A 21825-nucleotide genomic window follows, 5' to 3' on the forward strand; every position below is an offset into this window, starting at 1 on the left:
TAATATTTTGAAGTAGGTTTTTAACATACCCTGATTTTACAAGTAAGGAAACCAAGTCACAATTAGACGAAATTTGCTAAGTCATACCACTGAGTGGCTGTACTGATCAGGGTTTGCTCAGAGAAAAAGAGCCCTGTGAATGACACAGAACAAGGGATTTATTTTAAGGATGAAGTCCACTACATGTCGGGACTGGTTGAGCAGTTGTTCTAAGTCTTTTGCCTCTGTTTCTGGTGCTGGGCTTGATGTCACAAGATCAGCAGTCAGAAAGGAAGACAGATCTGAAACAAAGGGAAAAAATATGAACTAGAAAGGTGTGTCTGTCTTTTTCACGACCCCTGATCTCGGGAGGGCAGGCCACCTGCAGGATGAGCTCGGACCTTCTCCAGGTTGCACTCTCATTTGACCCGGGATTTGAAGAAGCTGAAGGAGGCAGGAGGAGCTCCAGTCCTGGCTGTCGCCCCATACCAACGAGTTGAGTCAAAAGATGTACCACAAAGTGCGTCTGAGACTGAAGTTCCTACTCTGCGATTATAACCAGAAACATACAAGGAAGATGTTGGAAAATAGTTCCAATGTAACCACACAGGCTCAGTACAAAGCCACAATGACAGAGCTGGGATTTGAACCCAGGAAATCTGGCCCCTGAGTCTATATTCTTAGCAACTTCACATTCCCACCTCTCTCTTCATGTTGGGTCTTGAAGNCTTCATGTTGGGTCTTGAAGCTCCATTAGGATGTTATCCAGATCAAGGTCTGCAAAAGTGTTCTAGGTCAATGAAAGGACAGGTACAAATACAAGGCAAATTGCAAGATGTGGCAAAGACCTCTTAGGAATTCAGTTTTGCTTGTATCTCTTAGGAATGAAGGAGAATGTAGCAGATAAGCTGGAGAAGTTGATGGGGTCCAGATGTTTGGTGTCTGTCCTCTAGGTCATAGAAAGTTTTTGCAATTCTAAATATTGTCTTTATTTCTACCGATAGGTTCCAAACAGAAGCTGTGGCCAAATTTGGTATTATTTTTTTCTTATGGAATATTGTATACAAAGTTCTCCATTTTCAGGAAATCAAGTCCAATTACACTGGCTTTAAAGAAGCTGTTGATTTTCTTGCAAGTCACCAAAACTTCAGCATTACAGAGTTTGTAAAAAATAATGGTTTTTATCTCAACAATAGCACTCTGATGGAATGTGACTTTTTTGGAAAACCGTGTGGTCCACAGGTAACAATTTGACATTTCTTCAAATATCATCAACTCGTTAAATTACTGCACTATAGTTTCACACTGAGATAAGGTTTACTTTCACAGGGAATCTATCTAAATTTGCTCAAAGAGTATATTTCATTAGCTCTGCCTTATGACATCAAGGGGTGTGGAACAGACATGAGACATACTTCTTTTTCCAAGTGGTTAGGTAAGAGAAGATAGAGAACAGAGATCTTTAATTACCTTTATTGCAGGATAATCTCCAAAAAAAAATTTAACTCAAGGGAATATTTTAATTTCCCATTCTTCAATAACATATTCTAAGGTAGCATTTTTATTACCATTAAGGAGCCAACATGCAGATTTTTTTTTTTGCTTGGAGGCTGTAGAAAATGGTCAGGCACCAGGATTTGACTACGAAAATTGTATATATTTTTCTAATCACTCAAAACATCCTGTTTTTATCTTTTATATAATTAGTCTGCATTTAAGATAAAGTGTTGGATATCCCTGGAAACTATTAGCAAAGGGATCTGTAGGCACTTTGACACCCTGTTTCTAGTATCAGCAATTCTGTAGCAGGTGTTTCCAGTTAGTTAGGTGATTCCAAGTAAACTTCCCAAATTCATGATTCTGGGACACAATTCCTCATCCTTCTGGTAGCCTTCCTTAGCACACAGAAAACAGAAAGAAAAAAAAAGGCCTGACAGACATCTGACTGAGATGAAGTCCTGTTCTAAACTCTTAATTTAGAGAAGTTCTTCTATGTTGCTTGTTATTTACCAACCAACATGTTTAAACTTGTCACCAAGAAATTTTGTATTAGACATGTATCAGACAGGAATTTTTCAGTTGCAACTTTCAGAAACCCACCTCTGGGAGCTAAAGAGTAGAAAGAATGCATTGGTTTAATTAACAGGAACTCTTACAAGTAGGACTGGCTTCAGAAAAGGTTCAACCAAGACACTTTGACAACATCATTAACCTTCTCTCTCTCTTTTTATCTCATGATTCACGTTGGTTTTTTTCCTGTGTGAATTCTCCTCATAGAGCCATGATGACTGCTGACAACCCTTGCCTCTCATTATCATACTTTAACATTAACATTAACAGTATCCTCTTAATAATTCCATGCAAGACTGATTAGCTTTACATAGGACACATGTCAATTCCTAAACCGATCACTAAAGTGAGGGAGTGGGGTATTCATGTAGGTCCAGTGTTTATCATATGGGCGCTTCTGCAGTATCAAGCTTTTGGAGGAAGAGGAACAGAGCAATGTGATTGGCTGCCCCAACATGGGGGGAGGGGTCCTCAAAGAGAGGATGTGAGAGCCTTCTCCATAGGTAAGAATACATGTTTCCATGAATCCTTACTAAACATACAACAAATAAACTTTTAAAACATGTTTATTTACACTAAAAAAAATCTCAATTAGATAATCACATACAGATTGACAAGTGCATATTTAAAAAAAATTGTAACTATTAATGAACACAAACCAGAATTACCACATTACCTATTCTTTCTGATATTTCTGCATTCTCATTTAGACATCTGATTTTTTTTAAGTTAGAGTAACTTAAACCTCAAAAGTGGCCAAAATACCTAACTAATTATATTTCATTTGGTTCATTTTCATATTGAGGACTTTGCACATGTCTTCACTGAATATGGAAATTGTTTTACTTTTAATCATGGTGAAAATATTCAAGCAAAGGAAAAAGTGAGTGTCTCTGGAAGAGGCTTAAGCTTGCTCTTCAATGTCAATCAGGTACTGAATTTTCTTAAACCTCACCAGGGGTCAAGACAAACAATAATGTGAGGGGTTTCAAAAGATTTTGATCAAAATATTTTACCCTGTCATACTGTTCCCACAGTTGGTATTATTTCAGTTTTTGTTAACCTAGTCTGGAGTCCCATGGATGCAATTACTGACTTTGAGATTAAAAAAATCCAAATTTAGAGGCATAACCTGGACATATTTAACTATACTACTGTCATTTTTGTGACCCTGGAAATGTTCATGCCACAAAATAAGGAAGCCAGAAGTTTCTAAATCACAATGTATATAGTTAATTTAAAATGACTTTATGTATTTTAAGAATATTTTTAGAGAGGACTTTTATGTCAAAACGGCAGTATGTTTTGAAAGAAGTCATGCATGCACATTTGACAAACCATGGAATCTATAGTTTGAAGGATGACTCAAAAAATACTCATATAAAGAATGTTGTATAAATTAACTTTGCCTAAGCCTAGCTTCTGCAAATTTGTAATTGGTCCAAGAAGTCTAAGTGTTTAGGCCTGAGAGGCAGATGTCCAAGCACCTAAGGAATACAGTAGGTGTCAGCTTCAAGGGTACTTGGTATAGCTTCCTCCTGAAGGTTAATTCTACGTTTTATCTTACACAACTGTTGCTAGTATTACACATTTAGAGATACTCTGCTTCATTATTGTGGTTTTATAAACGAAGATTCTGAGATGCTGGTAAATTAAACATCCAAATTCATATGATTAATGCAAAGTTGAGAAATAAACCCCATTGAACTGTCCTATCTCCCCATCCAAGTGAATGGGACCAGTGGCTACTTTCAAAGAATTTTTCTTTAAGGTATGTTTCATAACTTCCTCTTGTATCCTGCTCAAGATATTTTTGTTCCAACACAGGACTGCACGGTATAATGCATGCACATATATTTGATTTTATATATAAATATACATATATAGTTACTTGTACGTGTATTTGATTTATATTTCTAGGTCACTTAAATACTAGCCATATAGTCTGTTCAAATATTATATTATGAATTTTACAAGCTTGAATTTCCCAAATATTTTTAGACTGTGATTAAAATCTGCAAATGCAAAGTAAAATTCCATAAGTAAATGGCTCTTAAATACTTGTCTAGACTAGCCAGTTGAGTGTTTCTTAGAGTCATAGCAGACCCAGGAGAAATAGACCTCTTACAAATAGATTATTAAGCATGTTTATTAAATATAATTACATATGCAGTTGACCCATTCGCAGGAAAAAAATCATCATATTCCCAAGCTCTTTCTTTCTCCTTATAATCTGAAATTACAACTGCAGATGGTCCCCGACTTAACAATGTCCCCGCTTACAATTTTTCAACTTTATAATGGTGCAAAAGTGATACCCATGCAGTCAAAGCCATGCTTTGAATTTTGATTTTGGACCTTTTCATGGGCTAGCGATATGTGGTACAACACTCTCTCGTGATGTTGGGCGGCGGCAGCCCCCAGCTAGCCACGCAATCACCAGCATAAATCACTGACACACTTGCAATCATCCTGTACCCACATAACCATTCTGGTTCTCACTTTCGGTTCCATATGCGATAAATTACATGAGATATTCCACATTCTATTACAAAATAGGCTTTGTGATAGATGATTTTGTTGAGCTGTGGGCTGAAGTGAGTGGTCTAAGCATGTTTAAAGTAGGTTAGGCTAAGCTATGATGTTAGCTGTATTAAATGCATTTTTGATTTATGATATTTTCACCTTGCCATGGGTTTATCAGCCTGTAACCTCATGGTAAGTCAAGGAAGATCTTTAAGAACAAAATCACCAGAAGTTTAGTGCTCATTTTTTTCATCTGGCATGGGACTTATAGAAGAGCAGTGGTGTTAAAGACATAGTGTAAGTCTTCACTCTCAGGGGGAAATGAATTTCAGTTTTAAATAAGGCCAGAGATTTTAATTGCAAGGAGAAGAAAGGAGCCAAATGATATTTTAAAACAAACGAAGCAAAGAGAGTAGACGAGAAAGAAGCAACTAAAAGGTCACTAGGTGAAGAGAGGGCCCCTAGGAAATCAGACGATTAACAGTCATGATATGTACTATGGTATTCATCTAAGGCGAAAGTAATCTGTGGAAACTGTTGACACCTTGACATGTGATTCAACCATGAAAAGTGCATCTTAGGGCCTTACTTTTCAGTTTGTATATAATACGGAATTGGATAGTGAGAGGAAATACTTGATTTTTTTTTAATGATTTTTTTATTATATCATGTTAGTCACCATACAGTACATCCCCGGCTTCCAATGTAAAGAGGAAATACTTGATTTTAAGCAAGTCAGATCCTCTCACAAGATAATAAAATGAAATCTTGAACTTGTCTAGAATTGATACAAATTTGTAATTGGGGAAAATTTTTGGTGGTTTGTTTCAGGAGGAATTCACTGACAACCCAGCCCTCGGTTTTGTTGATGCTGGAATCATCTTTGTTATCCATTCGCCAAATAAGGTGCCACAGATTGATGGTTTAGGCTTGTCGTCACCTGTGGGAATGCATGCCCGGGTAACAATCAGCCAAGTCAAGGTAAATCACACATACAAGGTATAAAATCTGAGGGAGTCAGGTAGGGTAGTAAACGGATATACACATAAATCATACTTCCACTAGAAACCTCTTTCTGCCATGCCTTTAGAAGACCTCTGGAAATTCCATAGTTAGTTTCATTTCAGATTCTTTCCCATTACTAGGAAGTACATATGTAGTAAAATCAGTGAATTCACATGTACAATATAAGTGAAAGCTGGGAAGCCTGGCAAATTCAAGGTAACTTTAAATTGTATTAGAAATGGAAAGGATCAGTAAATATGAAGAGACCCCCAAGTGACTGAACTGTGCGTTTTCTCAATGGGGTATTCTGGGAAGAAGAAAAATAAGTGGGAAGAGTGGGAATCTCGGAGTCAAGCATGTCTGGCAGATGTCCATTTGCTAGTTGCTTGCTCTGCAATTTCCCTAATTACCTTCCTGAAATTCTATCTCTTCTCTCTGATAAAGATTATATCTCTTTTTCATAATTATTATAGTAACTATGAAGTTTAAATGAAATAACACAAAGAAAGCATTTACCTAAGTGGTAAGTCAATTAAGTGGTTCAGTCAATTAAGCATCTGACTTTTGATTTCAGCTCAGGTCATGATCTCAGGGTCGTGAGATCAAGCCCTGTGTTGGGCTCTGCACTCAGTGGGGTGTCTGCTTGATATTTTCTCTCCCCCCCTGCTCTTTCCCCTGTGCTCTCTTTTTCTCAAATGGATAAATAAAATCTTTAAAAAAATTTTTTTTAAAAAGCACTTACCATATTGCCTGGCACATAGTAAGTGCTCACTAATGGATTTTTTTGTGTGTAATTTTGGTTGCTCTTGTAGGTGGGTAGACTTATGAACCTGCTAACATATTCTTTCCATAAAGGATATTATTTTTTCTTACATGAGTTAATTTTTAGAGCAGTCAGTCTGTCTGACTTTATTCATTCACTTTAGGTACAGAGCATTTGGGATATGCGTTAAAGGCCCACTGTTGTATTTCCCTTCAGGATTTTCAGGTAAATTGAGTAAGCAACACAGGCAAATGTAGTCCGTGTTAAAAAAAAAAAAAAAAGAATCAAAGAGCTCTGATAGAAAAGTAAAAAATATATATTAGCTTCTCTTGTTGGAATGGAAATGTGTGGATTGACTCAGATATACCTCCTGAGCCAGGTGTCTATTTTCTCTTAAGACAGTTCATCAAGAATACCCTTGGGGAGAATGCAATCCAAACATCAAGCTACAGAATTTTAGTACCTACAGCACTTCCGGTTGCTTGAAGGAATGTAAAGCTCAGCACATACAAGAACAGTGTGGCTGTTTACCTTTTCTGCTTCCTGGTAAATAAGAATGACAAATGTCCTCTTATGTAATTATTTTTACTTAACTTGAATCATGGGAAATAATATATCATAAAATTGTTTTCCATTCTTATGAAATCTATGCCAGAAAGTCGTCTACTTGACAAATACAACCTCACCCAACAGATTTTAAATCGTGCAATCAGAGCAGAGATTTCCAGAAAAAGAAAGAAAATGGAGCCAGTCTCCAATTCTTATTTTCAGGATGTAAAATTGGGTGCTCTTAGGTATTTAAAATGGATCGTCACCATTTTCTCAATTTGAAAGAAAAATTAGACCATCTCTATCAATCTGAATCCACCCTGAAGATGTCATTATTGGTACATTCTTGTCTTTGTGATCAGAAAAACAGCTCCAGACTCCCTTTGCCTCCAATTTGGAGCATTTCTGGAGCCCGGGAGGTTAGCAGCGAACACTGAAAGAGGCAGTAGAGCCGGGTGGGTGGATCAGAGCTGGACTCTGAACCCGGAGGCTCATCTCAGTTACACCATTTCTCCTCTCGGTGACCTTAGACTAAACCTCTCGGTACTTCCTGTAAGATGGGAAGAGTACGAACAGTGTCCTACCTTGGAGGATGGTCCTCAGATGAAAGAAGCATGTTAAGTGGTTTGAAACACGCCTGACACAGAATACATTCTACATAAGTCTTGGTTAATTTTGGTCAGATTTGCCTCATCCCCCTTGGCCAGCAAATTTATAAGAAAAAAAAATGTAGAGTGTATTAAAGACAATACCAGTTTGGCTCCTTAAATTGGCTGCTGTGGCCCATCTCACACACACATACACACCCTGCCTCTCACACACAGACAGACCAATGCCACCTCTGCTCTTACGAGCAATGGTTTCTAGTTGACAAAATGCTTCTGAGGAATTTGGAGAATCACCACTTCTTTCGAGAATTCTGATTACTGGTTTCCGGCCAATAATCCCAAACTGGCATTCTATAAAACTGCTCTTGCTGGATCTGATTTGTCATGCCTAATTATCTTTCCAAGGTTTCTGGGGGAGAAAATTCTGAATTGGTGGATGGACTCTAATGTTTATAATATTAAAAATGTATTACTTCTTACAAATCGAACTGGATAACGAATATGGACCAGAAACTAGACAAGATGAGCTATAAATTACAAAGCATGGCATTATTATAAACTTCAGCATATACCAAGGGCTTTCAGAATGACGTCGTAGTTGGTTCGATCCTCACATGTCCCTCTAAGCCTACTTATACATGAGGAAATTGAGATCTATAGACATTAATTGAAGTAGTGAAAGTACCTCTGCTAACAATTTGCAGACTCAATCCCCAAAATCAGCTTTTCAGAGCCGGGTTGTTTCCAGAATGTCTTTGTTCTTTGCAATGGGACAAATATCATTGGAAGAAGCAAGGCATACTTTGGAAAAGAGACAGTTTTTTAATTAATTTAATGCTGAAAGTAGATTTTTTTTTCTTTTTTCTTTTTCTTTTTTCCCTTTTTCTTTTTTTTTTCTTCTTTCATTCTCTTACAAAGAACACTTCCTCATAGTTAGCCAAATTTATCTACAGCTTGTCAATAGATAATCTCTTTTGGTTATTTGCAAGAGCATGGAGTAAACACTGAGGCTAACCCAGGGGACCACAAGGGTTATAGCAGTAGACAAGTATGTGTGTTAAGGCGCAACGGCTAAAGCTTTAGAGTCAGCCTGGGATTAAACTCAGCTCTGCTACATATTGATTTTACAATTTCTCTCAAGGTCCACAGCCAGTGATTAATAATATTGGTACTTACCTGCCCCATCTGACCGCTAGAAAGGCAGCCCACCAGTTGTGTGAGTTTGTGTATGTATATATTTAAATCAATAGATTTAGGTGTTGAATCACTAAATTGTGCACCTGACACTAATATTACACTGCATGGTAACTAACTGAAATTTAAATACAAATTTTAAAAAAAGTACATGGTATGTAGTACGTCCTTCAACTAATACCATAAAAAATAAAGATCAATCAATCAATCGATAGAGGGAGCAGGACAGAAGGTGAACCAAGCCCTACTTCCCGCAGCTGCTTGGACAAGCCACTTTTTGAAACTTAGTTTCTTTATTTGTAAAATGATGACTCCCACATCACAGGATTGGTGTAGGAACAAATAAGATGATAAATGTGAGAACAGTTTTAAATTTCAAAGCTACATTTTTCAATTAGTATCTCCACTTAAAGGATTTTAGCATGATATAGACAGAGGAAAAGAAACATGGAAATAAACAAACACATTACTATTTTTCCTCCCAATGTATATTTTCTTTAGATATTAGCATGTTTTCATAGTTTTTGTTTTGTTTTGTTTTGCAAAAGAATGGATGGATGTGTGGATCGATGGATGAAAGGCATCTTTGTCATTATATCACTAATTTCATAAAATGTAAAGTCTCTACGTTTACACTTATTATTTTTAAGGAAATGGGATAGAATGTGACCTACAAAAGTTTTACGACTGTGTGTCTCCTACACTTGGTAAGTGGTTTAATTAACTTCTTCATTCTCAGGACTCACATGAAAGTAACTCAGAGTTATACAAGACATTAAGTCATCCTATGGCTAATCCAGAAATGAAACAGAATAGAGACTGTAAAAAAGGAGTTTTTCAGTGTTCTTAAAATTAAGCACAGTAGCTTTTACAGACCTAAACAGTAAAACAAAACAAAGCAAAACAAACCCCTCTGATTTCAAGATAAATCTGAATTAAAGATTTTCAGTGACAAAGTAACAGCAAGAGAGGTTTGATTTTTATTTTTAAGTCTTATGTTTTTTTAATTTGATACTTTTGTATAATCAAAATAGCTTTGTTGTTTTTTTTCTTATTACATAAAGCATGCAAGTTATGATTCGTTCAAACATTGCAGAACAGAGAAGAATCTTGTGGAAATAGTAGAAGTTGCAACACTCTGAGAATTACTGTCATTATTTAGGTGACCATTCTTTCATTTATTCATTTCATTATACATATATTATAAATAAATACATGTTATATATAAATGCATATATAAATTTTTATGCAAATGAGATCAAAATCCTACATGCCGCCTTTACTAGGGACAATTTCTTCTTAAGCAACATTTTTTTTTGCTTTCATATTATTTATCTTAACCCCTAACCAATGTTAACACTCTCGTATATTCTACCTTTATTTTTTCCACATATGTAGCTTCATATTTATGACGTTAAATCATTAGGGTTTTCTAATTAAAATAGAATAATATTATATACCCTCCTAAAAAACTTGCTATTCTATCCCCTTGTGCAACTATCTCCAGGAAACCAGAAATAGAATTCACAGTTTCTTTTGCATTGTTGTACAATATTGCACGGAATGGATATGGGTAGAAGGGATCTCATATATTTTTTAATAGCTTCCAAGCCGAATACGCAAAAGTCAGACTAGTGATCAGAGAGTTAAGAGGTGCGTTGGCAAATGTCTTATAATTTCTTATCCTTGATGGGGGCTGGAGAGAAAGTTTGGGGAAACAAATCATGCATGCAGCTCTTCAGAGAGTGTTGTAGGAAAATGGGGCACACAGACAAGTGTGTGTTTGTGAGAGTATAGGTGTGTGAGTGGATGTGTCTGTGTGAGTAGAGGGAAAGAGTGATGGTTTTAACCAGTGTAAAGAACTAGAGGATGTTGCAAAAGGCATGCCCTGAAGGAGTATCAAAGTTAGATTCTGGGGGGAAAAAAAGTCCAAAGTTTATCATTAATCAGGGGGTCTTGGTGAACAAAGGGTTCACAAGAACAAAGAGTTTCAGTAACAAAGCCACAGGGAAACAAGAACCGGAATATCTACCAAGACAGAGGAACAGTGAGGGGCGCCTGGGTGGCACAGCAGTTAAGCGTCTGCCTTCGGCTCGGGGCGTGATCCCGGCGTTATGGGATCAAGCCCCACATCAGGCTCCTCTGCTATGAGCCTACTTCTTCCTCTCCCACTCCCCCTGCTTGTGTTCCCTCTCTTGCTGGCTATCTCTATCTCTGTCAAATAAATAAATAAAATCTTAAAAAAAAAAAAAAGACAGAGGAGCAGTGAGACTGGACACTGGGATGTGGTCCAAAGGAACGCAGGAGACAAATATCACCTCCTGTAGGGGATTTTTTTTCAGGATGCATTTGCATAGATAGCCTGATTGTTCTATAGAAGTCTAGAGAAGACAGAGGGCAGAGAACCTCTGGCCAATTTAGAAGTCACTGGGTCCACAATCTCATCACCCAGCCACATATTTCACAGTTAGAACTTGCGATAAATCCAAGGGTAAGTTTACTTTAAACCTGAGTCTTTGGCTTTAAGGAGTATGTTTGAAGTTTCTTCTCAAAGCAACCCAGTGTCACACAAACAACTTTCCATCTTCCTCCTGTCCAAATGGATACTACTTTATGGAAATAAACCCAGAGAATTTTCTGGAAAGAATTTCTGATCTCTAACCAAGATCAAAATCCAAGGACTCCATGAATTTTATAGATAACAGCTCCTATGCTTATATTCCTCTCCTTTGCTATATTTGTACTAAAATACAAATTAAATGTAAACACCATTTGTTAAGAAAGTAATGATAGAACTTGGTAGCCACTTTTTTGCATTGAAAATGAAATGATAAAATTTTTAAAAGCTCCATCCTCCCAACTGTAAAATAGTCCTCTTCTCTGAATATCCTGTCCTGATTTTCATTTCAGACTTCATTGAAGTTAAGGGATTATGTACAATGGGAACACATAATTCCAGCTGCCCTGTTCCTTGTGAAGAAACAGAATACCCTGCTACGATTTCTTATTCTACTTTTCCAAGTCAAAAAGCTTTGAAGTATCTTTCGAAGAAATTAAATCAAAGTCAGGAATATATCAGGTAATCTTTCTAGTCTTGTAAACGATTTGTAATTAACAGGAATATTTTATTTACTCAAAGCAAAATTTTGATCAATCAAAGGAGGCAATGGCTTATGTCACTAAATTAACCATGGAAATCGAGAATTTTAAAAGTGGATAAGGTCATGTCTTTCAGTCCTTCAGTTTTAATTGTGTGAAAAGTAACATGAGGCCTGCCTGAGTAATTTGCTCAAGATCTTACCTTTGTTGACTGACGGGGAGAATAATACTGCTGACTAATATGAGTTGATGCTTTAAAATAGGAAAACTCCTTAATTGCATGTCACGTAGTTTGAGTGTTTTCATAACTATAAGGTTGATGGGGCACAAATTATTATTCTCATTTTACAGGTGAGGACACTGACACACACACTGTCTCGAGTAACTGTCCTAGGAAGGTAGTCAGTGGCCCAGAAAGAACTTAGGCCCAAGACCTATGACTCCAGTCTCCCTATATTTTTCCACAAAGATATATCCTTCCAAGTTTGATTAAGCGAAGATTAATTTAGGTCTCTTTCTGCTACACCATGTGGCCTCTTCAAAATTACAAGTCAAACTTCATAGAGAACTCTTTGTTTTTGAATGAGGGAGCAACCTTAGCATTTATCTTTGGTTTTGTTCATATTTGTAAGCCGAGCACCTGAAACAACAATATAGTACATGAGTGTTTGTACTTTAATATAATGAATAGATATTAACCCATTAAAAGCTGATTTCCTTCTGCACAGCCAGGTATCTAACGTTGAAAGCACAGTTGGATTCCACTTTTAGCCTGGTGTCCATTTTCACAAAATAAGTAAAATACTCTTCCCATGGAAATGCCTGGATAATAAAGTGATCTTTACAAGTCAGAGGGAAAAAGTACTTTCATCAGGACAGGGTTGATAGGTATGATCTCAAACACTTAAAAGATACAAAGATTAAAGGCATGAAAATTTGCAATTATCTCTTTGTCGACACTCTCGTGTCCAGAACATTTGTCCCTTTATATTCCATTTTAATATGGAAAAGTGATTTACTTATGGTATTATTTCTGTTATATTTATATATGCCTGAGTTTCATCATGATTTAATAAGCAGAGGATGTAGGCATGATTTGGGAGACCTACTGGTGACTCAGAAAAGAACCCACGCATAATGAAGACAATCCTAGAGAACACTGAGGGTTTTTTCCTACAACTTAGATTATTATAAATATTTCTCCAGTTAATCCTATCACGTCATTGGCATGTGGGGACCTCATGTGGTTGTGAATAGTAGGGGCTGTAACTACGAGGAACCAGGCAAGTAGCTGATTTGACTTGGCGGGAAGCAGGGGTGTCACGATTGTAGCTGGAGCCTGTGCGTAGAAGTCACGCGTATAATTAATAAACTGGTTTGGGGACAGGCACCAGAAATCAAAGAATAGTAAATCAGAAAACACAAATGCAGTTTGTCAGGAGAGCAAATGTGAAGTCTCAGCAGTGGTAAGATTTGAAGCACAGCAACCCCTAACTTAATCAGGAAGACTGCATGTGTTTCTTCCTGGAGCACAAACCAACCTCAGACTCTGACCGATTGGGGCCTCGCATGGCCATTGCTGAACCTCATTATAAAGATGATGGGAAGCTTCGCTTAACTAAGGCGGGCAGTACGGAGATGAATATAAGGATAACTTCTGGCTGCATCATGGCCAATTTCATTAGTAAAACAAATGAACTTTTTAAATTGTTCTGTTTGAATTTAACAAATTTTCAAGCAAAAATTGTATGAAATTGTTTTATGCAAAACAAATTCATTCCCCTTAATATAACACTCATACCAAGTAACTGGGAGTATTTAGTGTTTTGTAAATGCAATAAACACTCAATGTTTCCTTAATGGCCTTACCATTATTAAAATCCAGATATTTTATAATTGTGCCTCTCCTGCCCCAAACAGATATTCTTGGACTTAAATCCTGAACAATTTCACTACATCATGAGGCACAGATTCAATGAGGCCCAAATTACTGGGAAGTCACCTGACTGAGAGAACTTGAGTAAATATCACAATATTTTTGTAAGGGATGAATTTATGTTCTCTCAAAAACACAGATGGGTAATTATTGGGAATGGTTATGTGGTTTGTGCTCGGGAAATTAAACAGTATTATCAGTGCACGTGCAAATTAGGAGCATGATGGGGGACAAAAAGATTACAATATTACTAAAATTACTGGACTTCCAAGACAACTTTATTATTTCCTTCACTTTGGCAACTGTTTTATTATTTGTAAATATGACAGTACCCCCTGATTATCTACTTAAACATAGTACATTCTCCTGTTACCCCTGGTTAAACCAATGGAAATTAAGTAAACATATTAACGATATATTTTGAATTAAGTGTATTTGGGAATATTGATTTCTAAAACTCTGAACAATTAGGAGAGTGATTTACAGCCATGTTCCTAAGATATATTAGAAGATACCATATAATTCTAGGAAACATTGTTAATAGGATTCATTCTTAATGACAATTATTGTTGCCATCTGAAAATCATCAGGTGGTTGGTTTCCACCACAGCTTATAAAACATGTTAATATTTACCCCTTTGTTCATTGGTTTCATCTTCAATTTGTTCCCTTATTTGTTCATTTTACAAATATGCCATGAGCACCTATTATATGTCAGGATTTAGGGTGTTCTAGGCTTTAAGCTTTCCTCGGTGAACAAAAGACAAAAACCCTGACTTGTTACACTTGGGGTAAAGATGAACAATAAATATATACATAGTCATGTCAGATGGTGCTAAGTGCTGTGGAGAGAAAGGAAGCAGAAAAGGAGTCTGAGGAAGCCAAAGTCAGGGAGGGTCTTCTCAGTGTTGGGGACTGTGATCTACCCTGGAAGCTGACAGTTGAGTAAAGACCTAAAGCAGTTGTCCCCAAACTTTTTGATCTCAAGGTCCCTTTGCATTCTTAAAAGTTACTGAAGAGTCTAACAAGCTTTTCTTTGTGTGAGTTGTATCAATATTTGTCACATTGTAAATTTAAACTATGAAAATGTTATATATTAATTCATTTACAATGACAATAATAAATGTACTATATGGCAATATAGATAAAAGCTTCTTACAAACTATTTCCTGAAACAAAAAATAATTTAGGAAGAGGAGTGAGAATATTGTAAATTTCTTCAGTATCTGGCTTAATAGAAGACAGCTGGATTCTCACCTTAGTAATTAATCTGTTGATTTATGTAATTTTGGTTGAAGAATGTAAAGAAAATCTCGGGTCAAACAGATATATGTGGTTGGGAAAAAGAGACATATTTTAATAGCCTTTGTAGATATGTGACACTTTTCTTTGATAACACATCAAAACTCAACAAGTATAGTTTCTTAAATGTTAATTGCAAGTTGTATCTTGTGGTTGCCCCACAGGGAGTGGATTGTCTCTCCATTCAAAATTTGATTTGGATGTTGGAACCTATGATGCCACAGATGCATCAAGAGGGCATGAAAAAAATTCATTGGTCATGTAATGAGACTTTCTGGGAAGTTTCTGAGATCTCCCAAGCAGATCCTCTGTTGGCTTGGAAGAACAAGGAGAGGCAACTGGCTTTGCCTTTCATTGTGGACGTAATGGAGGACTTAGATGAGAGATCTCAAGGGTTTGAGCTTTCCCAGTTGCCAAAGAAAAAAGTACATGGGCTTTCTTATCAGCTTAATCTCTTACGGGACAACAAGAGGGAAGGGTGTCATTTGAAAGCTGCCATTTGAAAGTAGTGAAATATCAAAACATATCAATGAAGTTTTCATATTTATATATATTAATATCTGTTGATCTCATACTTTCAATGGATCTTTCATCCATGAATGATTTTGAACATAATTTGTTGTCATTAGAAAAATTCTCTGAGTTGTGCAGATCTTCCAGATATCAATCCATTTAATAATATAATATACATTTTATTTTAATATCATTATTTATCAGAAAAGTCTTTAAAAATTAGGGAGTTGTCAAGCTTATCATAACAGACACAAATTTTCCAAAATTATAACTATAGCATAAAAGCTAAGCTTTAAATTTATTATTAACTGCAAATCTTACCAGTTATTTCTCTTGAAGTGATAAGTCATTTTCTTCATTTTTGTGACAATGTCTGCTAAATATAGTAGTCTGAATACCCATAGTTTGCCAATCATCCTTTCAAGTAAAAATGATGTTCCATGTAAATGTGGCTACTGCAGCTTTCTTGAAATAACAATCACAGTGAAAATGTCAAATAATATGTTCATATATTACGAAAATAATTTTGACTTTGTGAACCTTCCAAAAAGATATTGGGGACCCCTAAGCATCTGTGACTGCACTTTGAAAACTGCTGATCTAAAAGAAATATAAGAACTAGCCTCAATAATAAATGGTGGAAGAACATTCCAGAAGGAGAACTCAAATGCAGAGGGAGATCCTAAGGCAGCAGCATGTGTCATGTATGGATAGAATAGAATGGAAGTTGGTGTGGCAGGAAGCTGTGTAACCAATGGCTAAGGATGGTAGGGAATGAGTTGAGAAAGTTCAAAGTGAGGAGGTAGGTGGCAGAGCTAGGGTCATGGAATTTTACTCAGAGTATACTAGGATCTATCTGTGGAGTTCTGAGCAAGAGAGTGATATGATTTGCAAGTTGCAGAAATATTATGTTATTGTGTGATGAAAAGAGGTTATGTGTATATTGCAGTGAAATACATTAAAATGGAAAGTGGAAAGACCAATCAGAAAGCTGTTGGAAAAATCCAGGTGAAATGATGAGAGCTTTGGCAAAGGTGGTGGTAGTGAATGCAGTGAGAGGTGGTTGGATTCTGTATATATTTTGAAGGTAAAACAAATATTTACGCATGGATTTGGCTGGGCAGTATATTGTATTATTACAATATAAATGAAGAACTATCAAGAGCTTGTCTTGGAATATGTTCAATTTGAAATACCTATTGAATATTCAAATAAAAATACCATGAGACAGTTGGATTTTTTTTTAAGATTTTATTTATTTATGTGACAGAGAGAGACAGCCAGCGAGAGAGGGAACACAAGCAGGGGGAGTGGGAGAGGAAGAAACAGGCTCCCAGCGGAGGAGCCCGATGTGGGGCTCGATCCCAGATCACCGGGATCACGCCCTGAGCCGAAGGCAGACGCTCAATGACTGAGCCACCCAGGTGCCCCAAAACAGTTGGATTTTTACTAAAGTTCAAAGTAAGATCTGAGCTGGAGGGGCACCTGGGTGGCACAGCAGTTAAGCGTCTGCCTTCGGCTCAGGGCGTGATCCCGACATTGTGGGATCGAGCCCCACATCAGGCTCTTCCGCTATGGGCCTGCTTCTTCCTCTCCCACTCCCCCTGCTTGTGTTCCCTCTCTCGCTGGCTGTCTCTCTATCTCTGTCAAATAAATAAATAAAATCTTTAAAAAAAAAAAAAGATCTGAGCTGGAGAGTGTGAGGGTATCCAAGACTATATGAAGAGTTATTTTAAAATAGTTTTAATTCACTCTGGTCTCATTTTTAAAGATTCCTAGAAGACATTAAGAAAGCAGAGTCGCTGACTTAATATTATAAATGATATAAAGTAAATGTCTGCCATTTATTGTGACCACATTAGCTTTATTGTGTCAACATTAAATGAGATCTGAATTAAAAATGAATGTTACTTTCATCAAAGAAGAGTTAAAAGTAGTGCTGACAATCTTGAGCTAGAGTAACTTTATTTTTATCCCCAGGGAGAATCTCGTGAACATTGAAATAAATTATAGTGACTTAAACTATAAGATAACTCAACAGCAAAAAGCAGTGAGTGTGTCTGAATTACTTGGTAAGTGCTCTTTAGATGTTCCTCAATTTTTAAGACATTTTCTATCAGTTTTTTTTTTCCTTTTGTACTTAGGGTTTTAGCTTATCGATGGAGGGGAAAAGATAGTGGTTGTTTTTCATCTGTCATTTAAATCTGACACTTTCCCACTCCCTAGACACAGCTCCAGCAAATTTCACACCAGCTTTCACAAAGAAAAGGCTGACATTCATATTTACACACAGTATTTTACTTTCCCTTTAGACACTACCCTCTTCCCCAGCAAATGACTACTGTAGAGTGTTCCAGCAATCCTCCCTCTGAGTAGTCCGTCAGGCATCTCAGACCTCCACACAGAAATCCACCCAGACTAGATTGAAAAGAAGAGACCAAGCAAGCAAAATTCAACCTTTAAGTTACAACCATTGTCTGTTCACGTCCTTAACAAATTTAATTGCTGATTTCCTAGATCTCATTGAGTACTGAGAGGAAGTCATGTTGGAGACAGTAGAGAGTGTTAGATTAAGGCAAAATGACAGTGGTCACACCCTGGCAGCTGCACCCCTGAATGGGGAGGAAATATACAAATTCCTCAAAGCTCTACGGGCAACCTTTACTTCACTACCCCACTTTACAAAAAGTAGCATGATCCTATGAATGGCCAAGGGCAATGAGAAAAAGATTAATGATTTAAGAAGTTAGTGCTTGAGTAATCAAATTCATAGAGACAAAAAAATTGGATGGTGGTTGCAAGGGGCTAGGGAGAATGAGGGATTGGGGAGATTTTTTTAATGGGTGCGGAGTTTCAGTTTGGGAAGATGAAGATTTTCTGGAGATGGATGGTGGTGAGGGTTGCACAACAGTGTGAATGGACTTAATGCCACAGAGCTATACGTTTAAAATCTATTAAAATGGTAAATTTTATATTACTTTTACCACAAAAGAAGCACAAACAATAAAGACAAATTCAGATTTTAAAAATTTCTTATACACAGGGCAATATTGTGTGAACATATTTTTGTTGGATGAGATATTACAAATGCTTAAAAAGATAGTTTTCCAAATTGCTTGGAAATTTGTTTCTGGAAAACATCTTCACTCAATAAAGCCATCTAAATGTTACATTTCTGTTCTTCATTCAATACAGGGAAATGAATTTATAATTGTCTAGGATATTCGATTAATTCACCTAGATTTAATATCTTCCTAAATTTTTGAGTTATACTTTTGGAAAAAGATTTTATAATTGCTTTCTCTCTCTCCCCCCCCAAGGCATCAGTTGGTTCTTCCTCTGTAACTTTCTCCTTTTTGAGATGATTTACATAAATATTATTTTACGATATTTATTGCCATTACTTAATTTATACCAAACTTAAAATGATACAATTCACATATCTTCATATAATATCGGTTATGATTAACTTCTTAGGTTCACATAATTTAAATTCTACTAATGCTTAGTTTTCTTTTTATTAAAAAAACATGATTTATTCAATTTCGTTATTGGTTTTATTACAGCAGATGTTGGCGGTCAACTGGGCCTATTTTGTGGGGCCAGTATGATTACGATTATAGAAATTATTGAATATATATTCACCAATTTCTACTGGATATGCATTTTGTTCTTGCTGAAGATACCCGAAATGACACAGGGGGTTTCTCTACCTCAGCATCATCTGGGGAAGGGAAATCGCATAGAAGAGTGCTAATGTTCATGTAGGACAAAGCTTTTGCTCTTCTCTTCATAATACATTCAAATTTATTCATGGCTAATTCATTGTGATGTAACTTTATCTTATAGTTTGGGGATTCAATAAAAGTCGTTGTGGGTATCTATCTCTTGATACATATCTTTATCTTTTTCCATATTTATGTATAAATATTCATTTGTATATGTATTAAAAACAAGTGCTGTTTTATTTTTTTCAATTCCCAGCACCTACAACAGTAGAGATTGTATAGTAGGGTCGTAAATATATTTTTTTAATGAATGAATGTTTGTGGAATGCAAAGACATTCTTTATGAATAGATATGCAAATTGGACCTGGTAAATGAACTGTAGATGAGGAGACATGATACTTTTTTATTGAGAAAATAGTATGTGTAATTTGTGCTTTACAAAATTTCAGGGATTTTTTATTTTCACTAAAATGCAACATAATTTATTTTGTCTGGAGAGTTCTACTGTATAACTTTTTGAGGGGTAAGAATCTCTATTTCCTATTCAGGTGAATACCTAAAATAAATCTATTTAAAAATAACATTAAAGTTATGGTCTACTGGGGGTACGTAGTGTTTTGTTAGTTTCTCCAAGAAGCTCCATGTACTTATATGTAAGTGTCCTGGAAATGAGGCCAGTGCGATCAGAAGGACTCAAGCAAATGAGTAATATGTATATCTCATGACCTGGAAATCCCAGTCATGGTAAATACTTCAGAGGAATTCTCCTGCAGACATGTGACAGGCTAGGAGTTTCCTCATCTAGATAGCTGTTAGCGGAGAGACCTATGTCAGTGGTGTGGGGACACGCTCTGAGATACAAAGGAGCAGAGCGAGACTGTGGATTAAATGTGATCACCACTAAATACTGATATAGTGATAAATCTTAAAAATAAAGTGTTGGGTAGAAAAAAGCTTCAAGGACTCCTGCGTGGCTCAGTCAGTTAAATGTCTGCCTTCAGCTCAGGTCATGATCTCGGGGTCCTGATCGAGCCCCATGTTGGGCTCCCTGCTCAACGGGGAGTCTGCTTCTCCCTCTGCCTTCTGCGCCTTCCCGCCTTCCCGTTGCCTGTGTTCTCGCCCATGCACTCTCTCAAATGAATAAATAAAAACTCTTACAAAAAGAAAGAATAAAATCCCTTAAAAAAAAAAAAGAAAAAAAATCTTTATTAAAAACACAAAACATTCCCAAAGGCTATCATGCAAGGGTTTATGTAAATTGAACACCCATGCACACAGAACAAGTATATATGTCTTAAGAGAACCACGTATTTAAAAAGTAAACAAAAATATAACATTAAATATTTACATAAAAAACACATTAGAAAGATTGCCTGTAGTGGAAAGGGGAACGAGAAGTAGGGAAACAGAACAAAATGAAATAAACAGGAAATACAAGAATGATGACAGTGCAATGTGAAAAATCCACTCATTTCTCTGTCCCATGGACCAAAAAAAGGAATAAAATATTTGGCTGCAAATATTTCCTAGGAGGGAGAAGCAGACTCCCCACTGAGCAGAGAGCCCTATGTGGGACTCGATCCCAAGACCCTGGGATCATGACCCAAGCTGAAGACAGACACTTAACTGACTGAGCCACCCAGGCACCCCTGAAAGTATAAATATTCCTAAGGGGACAAATGGACTGATTCCACATTATGGGCTCACCTGGGACTAGAGGTGCTGGTCCACTGCCTGTGGTAGCAATATAGTCTCATGATATCTACCTTTCTAATGGCACATTTTCTTGGAAATGGACAAATGGGAACATTCTAGCAAGGCTATTTCTGCTACTCACCTGTGAGGGGATGGTAGGGCTGAATCTGAAACTCTCGCCTAGAGATACCAAGTCTGCATTAAGGCAGGTAAATAAATGGATAGGCAGAAACCATGGAAGATGGAAAGACAGCACAGAAATGACAAATGGCATTGGGAAAGAATACTGTCATTCTGTTCCTGAGAAGGCACCTCAGAACAAGAGTCCCGATGCTCTTCATTCTCTCCGACATGGTGGTAGGTCATGATCCATGCTCATTTGCTTTTCCTCTGAGACAGAAAAGGCCAAACTATAAAGTTTACCCAATAATACCATTTGAGGTATTTGAAGAAAAGATATCAATTGCCATCCCTTGGTGACCTGCCTGAAAAATGAGCAGGTTGGAATCATCTCTTGGGTTTTGTTTTTCAAGTTATGCTTATCCTATTCATATTTTTGTATAACCATAAATCACTAAAGATTCACCCATAGACTCTTCAGGAAGGACTATACCTAGAAGCTGAATATTTTGAGTTCCTAATTTCTAGGGGGCACTGTTCACAGAAGTGCATAAAATACAAGCAGAAAGTGGCAACAGCACTTATGGGGCTTAGCCAATATTGTCTCACCATCCTAAGGGGGACTAGGTGCCTGAGAAACACGATTTGGTGTGTTGAGCCAAGTGGTTTAGGCATTACTAGAGGCTGCCTGGCCTGGAAAGGCAATATATAGATATGATAGACTACAGATATTTCTA

General features: G+C 36.8%; 1 protein-coding gene across 1 annotated transcript in view; it reads left to right on the forward strand.

The window, feature by feature from the left end:
* ASIC5 (acid sensing ion channel subunit family member 5) overlaps positions 1–19391 on the forward strand; it is a 45622-nt gene extending 26231 nt beyond the window's left edge. Inside the window, exons 5-12 of the mRNA XM_034660165.1 lie at positions 984–1221; positions 2855–2980; positions 5407–5556; positions 6742–6889; positions 9345–9401; positions 11605–11773; positions 17525–17616; positions 19111–19391. Of these exons, the coding sequence (XP_034516056.1) occupies positions 984–1221; positions 2855–2980; positions 5407–5556; positions 6742–6889; positions 9345–9401; positions 11605–11773; positions 17525–17616; positions 19111–19301 (1171 nt within the window). The 3' untranslated portion in view covers positions 19302–19391. The remainder of the gene's footprint in view (positions 1–983; positions 1222–2854; positions 2981–5406; positions 5557–6741; positions 6890–9344; positions 9402–11604; positions 11774–17524; positions 17617–19110) is intronic.
* The last annotated feature ends 2434 nt before the right edge of the window (positions 19392–21825 follow it).

This window comes from Ailuropoda melanoleuca, chromosome 5 (assembly GCF_002007445.2).
Source record: "Ailuropoda melanoleuca isolate Jingjing chromosome 5, ASM200744v2, whole genome shotgun sequence".
Classification (NCBI taxonomy): Eukaryota; Metazoa; Chordata; class Mammalia; order Carnivora; family Ursidae; genus Ailuropoda; species Ailuropoda melanoleuca.